We start from the raw sequence: 7,402 nt of genomic DNA on the forward strand, positions 1-7,402 counted from the left end.
GGCCACTGCACTCCAGCCTGGGCGGCAGAGCAAGCCTCCATCTCAAAAAAATATAAATAAATAAAGACAATGTCTCCTAATCTATCTGACATTTCCATCGATATGGACAGATTACTGCTATCTGCATAGCACCTCTTCAGAGATGTAAGATAGATCTAGGCCAAGCTTACTCTACCTCATCAATGCAGATGGAAACTTTCTGTCTGAAAGGGCGTGTGCAGAATTGTAATATAACAAAGCCAGGGAATATTAAATGAATCAAATCCCTTTTCATTGGCTCTTCAATCAATAAAGCCTCCCATAATAATTGTTACCTCCTATTATGCACTTGCTTTTGTGCCAGGCATTGTGATAAGCATTTTATGTGTCTTAACTCATTTAGCCCTGGTAATATCCCTTTCAGATAGGTTATTTTCATAATTAAGCTGAGCATCTGAGTAGCTTAGTAATTTGCCCAAGATCACACAGTGGGTAAGAGGTTAGGATAGAGCATGATTTGAACTCAAATCGGTCAGATTCCAAAGCTCACTCTTTCTCCCAGGCCGCAGATCTCGGCTCACTGCAACCTCCGCCTCCTGGGTTCAAGCGGTTCTCATGCCTCAGCCTCCTGAGTAGCTGGGATTTCAGGCATCTGCCACCACGCCCAGCTAATTTTGGTATTTTTAGTAGAGATGGGGTTTTGCGATGTTGGCCAGGCTGGTTTCAAACTCCTGATCTCAGGTGATTCGCCCACCTCGGCCTTCCAAAGTGCTGGGATTACAGGTGAGAGCCACTGTGCGCAGCTCCAAAGCGCTCACTTTTAACCATTGGAGAACCACAACTCCTTTCTTTTCTTTTCTTTTTTTTCCTTCCTTCCTTCCTTCCTTTCTTTCTTTCCTTCCTTCTTTCCTTTCCTTCTTTCCCTCCCTCCCTCCCTTCTTCCCTTGCTCGCTCTTTCTTTCTTTCTCCTTATTTTTGAGACAGAGTCTCATTCTGTGGCCCAGGCTAGAGTGTAGTGCCATGATCTTGGCTCACTGCAACCTCCACCTCCCAGGTTCAAGAGATTCTCCTGCCTCAGCCTCCCAAGTAGCTGGGATTACAGGCGTGCACGACCACTCCCAGGTAATGTTTGTACTTTTAGTAGAGACAGGGTTTCACCACATTGGCTAGGGTGGTCTTGAACTCCTGACCTCAGGTGATCCGCCTGCCTCGGCCTCCCAAAGAGCTGAGATGACAGGCGTGAGCCACCACGCCTGGCCCCCATGTTCTTTAAATAGTCAAAAAACACAACAAAACAAAAAAACCCAGCAATGATAACTTGAACTCCTTTCCATTTTCTCATTTACACATAGAAAAAGTTTCAGCTTCCTCAAAGCCTATTTTACTAGATATCAAATGCTTTAAAGATTATAAGAAACTTACTTGCATGTTGCCTGTGAGCAATTTCAGGGTCTTAGAAATTATTGAGTTCAGATGCCAAGTTATGCCCAAATCTATCTCAGGATCACTCCAGTCCAACAGCAATTGCGGTAAAGTACTTTGTGCCTCAACCTTTGAGGATAAGGTTTCTTGCCAATCAACCTGAGCTTTGATCCTAGAATACCTGCTGACTGCACAGGAGAGTGGGTGCTGATCATGTTACAGCTAGAGTGAATCCAGAACAAAGAATAGAAAAAGCAAACCTCTTCAAATGCTTCCAACCCTGTGTACTTCATAAAACTGACCCCATGTCTTTATACTGAGTTCCTGGTAAAGTATGTGTGGAAATTCAAAGAACAGTTACCCAGGTCACTTCTCCACAGCATCGCTGCGCAAGTAGATACAACCTATATTTTTGGAGTGTATCTCAAGAAACTAAACAGCTGCAGTAATGCCTGCTCCCTGGTACATACACATGCAAAAACTGTGCTAGACATAGAGGAATATTTTTCATCTGTAGTGGGTGCGTTATTTTCTCCCAAAGAAACATCATCTGCTGAGGTCTGGTGTATGGTTCATTGGGAAAGATTCAGAATCCCTAGTATGGGCTATGCAAGCACTTTACTAAATCAATTTTAAGTCATCTGAACTACCTCCCCCAGGCAAGTTTAGCTCAAAATGGAAGACAACATATAGTCCATTTTAGCCAGAACTGAAGAAACTAAACATTTGATGTTTTCTCTTTTCCTGGAGTATGCATGTGTAGGAATTATCCCAAACATCATTTTTACCAGCAAGTTTATTTCAAGAAAATAAACAACCTTCAGCATATTTTCATGTTCCTGTCACACAAGCAATTATACTGATCATTCTGTTCTCATAGCAGGCTATATTTTATCCTTTCCTTCAACATCCAACAGCCATTTACAACAGCTTTTGTAATTCTTTGGCTAGGAATAACTTCTTATATTTAAAGCTATGTTTTCTCAGCAATCATCACACAATCTTGAAAATATTTACAAGGTGGGAAAAAAATCTAACCTAAAATTTCAAATGAAAGGGAATTTTACATATATTGAATTTAACAATTTTACATATACTGAAATTAACAATTGAATAGGTCTTGTATCTAATTAAATATTACTTCCATTTTGCAATTTAAAACATGTTTTATAGTCATTAATTTTGCTCCTGGATCCCCTCTGGGCTTAAATTTGCACAATTTGGTTTCTTTGTTATGAGAGGTCCAAACAATATTATCTCTGGGGCAGCTCCATCTGCACTTTTCAATTTGATTCATCAAACTGTACTGGGGTTGAGAATGTTTCCTCCAGAGATACGGGTGCTTGATTTTCTTGATTACCCTGCTACTGCCTTCCCTTTCATAGAGAGTAGCCAATCTGTATTATCCATGTCTTCCTAAATGTCTTATAATGCTGTCATCAGCCATGTTCTGACTTAGAAGTCTAGAGTGACATCCTGTTGCTTAGGAAATCAAATTTGCTCTCTTGAGACCTTACTTTTAGGACACCATAATTGACTTCCACCCCACATAATCAATTTTTATTTCCCTTGTTTCAAGTATCCTAGATGAAGTCAGGATGCTTGGAACCTTGGCTATGCTCTACTGTCTACTGGATATGTGTCTCTGTCATTGTTTATGTTATATTATTGGACTGTGCTATCAAGCATGGTAGCCATTAGCCACATGTGGCTATTAAAATTAAATAAAATTAAGAATTTAGTTAATTTACATCAGGTACTTTTCAAGTGTTCAGTAGCCACAAGAGGCTAGTGACTGCCTTATTGGACAGCACCAAGAGAACAACTCCATCATTGGCAAAAGGCCTATTGGACAGTGTTGGTATAAGATGCATGTGAATGTGCGTGTATGCATATGTGGTTTAGGAACTCTTACAGAGAAACAAGGATAACTTGTGTGCTGGGCATCATGGTTCACCCCTGTAATCCGAGCACTTTTTGGGAGGCCTAGGCAGGTGGATCACTTGAGCCTAGGAGTACAAGACCAGCCCGGGCAACATAGCGAAACCCTGCCTCTACAAAAATACACACATACACACACACACACAATTAGCTGGGCATGGTGACACGCATCTGTGGTCCCATCTACTCAGGAGGCTGAGGTGGGAGGATCGCTTGAGCCTGGAGAAGTTGAGGCTGCAGTGAGCCAAGATCGTTGTCACTGTACTCCAGCCTGGGCGACAGAGTGATACGTTGCCTCAAAAAAAAAAAAAAATTGGATACCTTGTGCTCTGAAGTCAGTTTGGGTTGAAATCCAATGACAGCCATTTACTATGACCTTAGGCAAGATGCCTAAACCTCTTTTAATTTCAGTTTCCCCATCTCTAAAAATGGGCCTAATAATAGTTACTAGCTTGTGCAGTAGTTGTGGGAGCTGAGTGAGATGGTACACAACAAGTGTTGAGTAAGAGTGCGTGGAATTTTTTAGCTCAGTTTTAGTTCTTGAAGCAAAAAGGTTTGCATGCTTAATTTCCTTCAATCCTCAGAGCCTACCGATGGGGAGTTCACTACAATTCCTATGCAAATGAAGCAAAGTCTGAGAGGTTAAGTAACCAGGCCATAGCCAGAGTGTAAATGTTGTGATTCATTCAAATCTACATGACTTGACTGTTTTTTTTCATTCAACAACTTCCTTACCTTGCTTTATTTCTCTCCTTTTCACATGTCTTACTTAGTCTATCTGTCTTCCTCCTTCTAATAGATGTTAAGCCCCAGGCGGTCAGGAATTTTTGCGTTTTTTGTTCACGAACCCTATCCCCTAGAATAGCGTTCGGGATAAAGAGGTGCCCAACAGGTTGTATGAATTTGGACACGTCTCAACTTCCCTGAGCCACAGGTCCCTCTCCTCCGAAAATAAGGCTAATAAGAAAGCCTACTGCAGAGCTGGTGCAAGATCGGATTGGAGGAGCGACACAAAAGCGCTGTGCAAACCTGGATGTACGGTACGAAAAGAAGCTCTGTTCTAGGTTGCACCCGGCCTAAGCATCGTGAGGGCCGCGCGGCGAGCGTTCAACTTCCCGGGACGCTCTCCTCCCATCCCCTACGCCCCGGCCTCCAGCCTCCTACCACCCACCACCCACCAGCCAGCACCCACCTCCGGGCGGGTACCGGAAGTGCAGCCGCTTCCGCCGGGCGCCGCGGAGCTGAGGGACGCGCGGAGATGACGCAGCAGCACCGGAAGCCGCTCCCCAGTGAGGCTGTGGACCGGGAGCGGCGGCCGCGGGTCCAGGTCTGTATGCGAGGCGGGGCCGGTCGGGGAGGGGACTTTCAGGCGCCCGCGCCTCTGCTGACCTGCCGCGCCTTGGCTGTTTTTCTCTCCCTGCAGGCGCCATGGCTGCGGAGCGGACCCGGCCGCTGCGAGGCTCTGGCGGCCCGAGCGTGCCTAGTAGCTGTGAACCCGGCGCGAGGTCCCGGGCCCCGGGGCGCTCGCTCAGGTCAGTGCCGCGCGGAACACGGTTCCGAGAGCAAGGGACCTGGGAGCGACGAATGGGTTGATGGGATCTGGATTTTAGAAATGGGAAAACAGGGTTTCGGAGTTGCTGTCTCCTACTGCCTCCATTTCCTTAGTTGCAAAATGAGTTAACAGTGATGTTCCAGGGCTACCAAACGTTTGAAAGATGATGAAGTGTGATGAGGTGGTTTATGAAGTACAAAGAGCTGTGCTGCGCCATAATTGTGGGCATGCCGTGAAAACAGGTGTGTGTGGGGGGTGCTGCTTGAAGTAAAGCAAAGATAACAATATTAATGCTAAGTAAAAATGGTAACTGACATTTGCTGTAGGCTTACAGCGTGCCGGGTACTGTGCTTAACGCTTTACGTGCACTATCTTGTTTAACCGTCATAAAAGCCCTTGTAGGTAATGCTCTTCGTGGCTGTATTTTACAAGTGAGGAAACAGGGCGTGAGACAGGTGAAGTGTTTTGCCCAAGGTCACCCAGCAACAAGTGGAGTTGCAGAACGCATTTTTATAAACATTATTTGTATTCTTTCAAAGCTTTAAAAAATTCACCTTAAAACTAAAGGCTGTCTTTTGATAGTATATCATACTTACATGGTTTTCAGTTTTAAAAGGTATACGATAAAAGGGGACCTCTCATTCCTTTTCTCCAGTTCTGTCTGGAGGCAACCAGGGTTGTCAGCTTCTTGAATGTTCAGAATACATTGTATGCATATGTAAGTTTATAGGTGTTATACATTTTCAACGCCTCTGTACTCCTTGATAAGAAAAGAGGGGGAAATGAAGCCTCCTCCCCTCTAACACTAACAATTATGTTGCTTTCACTCTTGACTAGGCCAAGTTCTGATGGAGGAGGAGGAGGGGAAAACACATTTACACTGTTTTTCAGAAGGTCCTGTCTCTGACACCTCAGAGTATAGGTTTTGGGAGGGTGGGTACTGGGCAAAATATTGAGCCTGCTACTTCCTATGCCATTCTGGGAAAGCCACTCCACTTCTTGAGCCATAAATTTCCTCATCATGTTAGTTAAGGGCGGCATTACTGATATCTTCCATGAGGTTATGAAGATCAAATGAGATGTTTACCAATGGTACTTTTTCTTTAAAACCAATATAAATATGTGAGTTGCCTAAGGTAACATAGGGAGTTAATGGCAGAACCTGAGACCAAACCCGGGCTCTCTTTTTCCAATTTAGGAGTCTCTTTGTTACATAACCCACTTTGTGATTATTGATACTGAATGCAAGAGGGCAAGTTGAATGTTAACTCTGAGGTAGGGGCGTGGGTTAAGGGGGCCAAACAGCAGGGAATGTAGATAGAATAAGGCACCTGCTGGGAAACGAGAGCCTGCAATAAACAGGTTCTCTTTTCTTTTCTTTTTTTTTTTTTTTGAGACGGAGTCTCGCTTTGTTGCCCAGGCTGGAGTGCAGTGGCGCCATCTCGTCTCACTGCAAGCTCCGTCTCCCAGGTTCACGCCATTCTCCTACCTCAGCCTGCTGAGTAGCTGGGACTACAGGCGCCGGCTACCACACCCGGCTAATTTTTTTTGTATTTTTAGTAGAGACGGGGTTTCACTGTGTTAGTCAGGATGGTCTCGATCTCCTGACCTCGTGATCCGCCCCCCTCGGTGTTTCAAAGTGCTGGGATTACTGGCGTGAGCCACCGCGCCCGGCCAACAGGTGCTCTTAATTATCAAATTAAACCCCTAGTAAGTTTGAGCCCTTGAGTTTTTCTTCCGGGTATTTTGAAGAGAAACTTTGTGGTAAGATGATAGGGTCGAAAGAGATGTTAGTGGTCATGTCCATTCCAGCCTCAGTGTCACAAAAATCTTTCCTGCCAGGTATTCATAGTAATAAAACTAACAAAAAGTACCATTTGAGTTTTTACCCCCTAGACTGTACACTGTGCTAAGCATGTCCTTGCTATATTTCTGAGTTTCACCCTTCAAGTTGGATGATAGCTTCCATTTTACAGATGATAAAACTGAAGCTTAAAAGTTAGTTGGACATGCCCGTAATGACATAGGAAGTGGTTGAATCAGTAAAACATTTAACCTCCAAAGCATTTTCATGTATCACATTCTGCCTCTGTGTGCAACTGTCCTTGACTGTTCGTGGTAATGGGAAACTAACTACTCTGGGGGAGCTATTCCATTGTTGGAAAGCACTGAGATTTAAAAGCTCCTCATGTTGAATTGAAATCCCATTTCCTGAGGTTTGTGCAACCAGTATATGATATTTCTAGAGGCTGCCTAAAAGAGTCCAGTTTAGACCTGTTACCTTAGAAACCCCCTCCAAAGTTAGTTGATCCTTTTAGAAAAGTGAAAAATTGGTGTTTTTTTAATAATGCATTCTGCAGTTAGTGAGACTTGCTTTTTTAAGGGGGAAAAAAATGCCTTTTTCAGAATAATCAGAGGTGAATTGCTCAATCCTACAAGGGATTGAGTGGTTTAAAAGGCAATCTAAAAGTTGGGAAAATTTTTTTTATTAAGAGGAGAATATTTATT

At 43.9% G+C, this 7,402-nt stretch overlaps 2 protein-coding genes across 6 annotated transcripts in view; one reads left to right on the forward strand and one right to left on the reverse strand.

Moving 5' to 3' along the window:
• Positions 1 to 4,501, reverse strand: part of LOC105501440 (putative UDP-GlcNAc:betaGal beta-1,3-N-acetylglucosaminyltransferase LOC100288842) — a 6,710-nt gene extending 2,209 nt beyond the window's left edge. Inside the window, exon 1 of one of the 2 annotated variants that reach the window (XR_001000192.1) lies at positions 4,078 to 4,501. The gene's annotated coding sequence lies outside the window, so the exon portion shown is untranslated. The remainder of the gene's footprint in view (positions 1 to 4,077) is intronic. The other variant, XM_011927410.1, reaches the window with a different exon arrangement.
• A 57-nt stretch (positions 4,502 to 4,558) lies between these two features.
• Positions 4,559 to 7,402, forward strand: part of FBXW2 (F-box and WD repeat domain containing 2) — a 36,323-nt gene continuing 33,479 nt past the window's right edge. Inside the window, exons 1-2 of one of the 4 annotated variants that reach the window (XM_011927412.1) lie at positions 4,559 to 4,663; positions 4,766 to 4,874. In XM_011927412.1, the coding sequence (XP_011782802.1) occupies positions 4,601 to 4,663; positions 4,766 to 4,874 (172 nt within the window). In that variant the 5' untranslated portion in view covers positions 4,559 to 4,600. Of the gene's footprint in view, positions 5,137 to 7,402 lie in introns of all 4 variants that reach the window. The other 3 variants (XM_011927415.1, XM_011927413.1, XM_011927411.1) reach the window with 3 other exon arrangements.

The sequence above is a fragment of the Colobus angolensis genome, unplaced genomic scaffold (assembly GCF_000951035.1).
Source record: "Colobus angolensis palliatus isolate OR3802 unplaced genomic scaffold, Cang.pa_1.0 Scaffold71, whole genome shotgun sequence".
NCBI classification, from domain to species: domain Eukaryota; kingdom Metazoa; phylum Chordata; class Mammalia; order Primates; family Cercopithecidae; genus Colobus; species Colobus angolensis.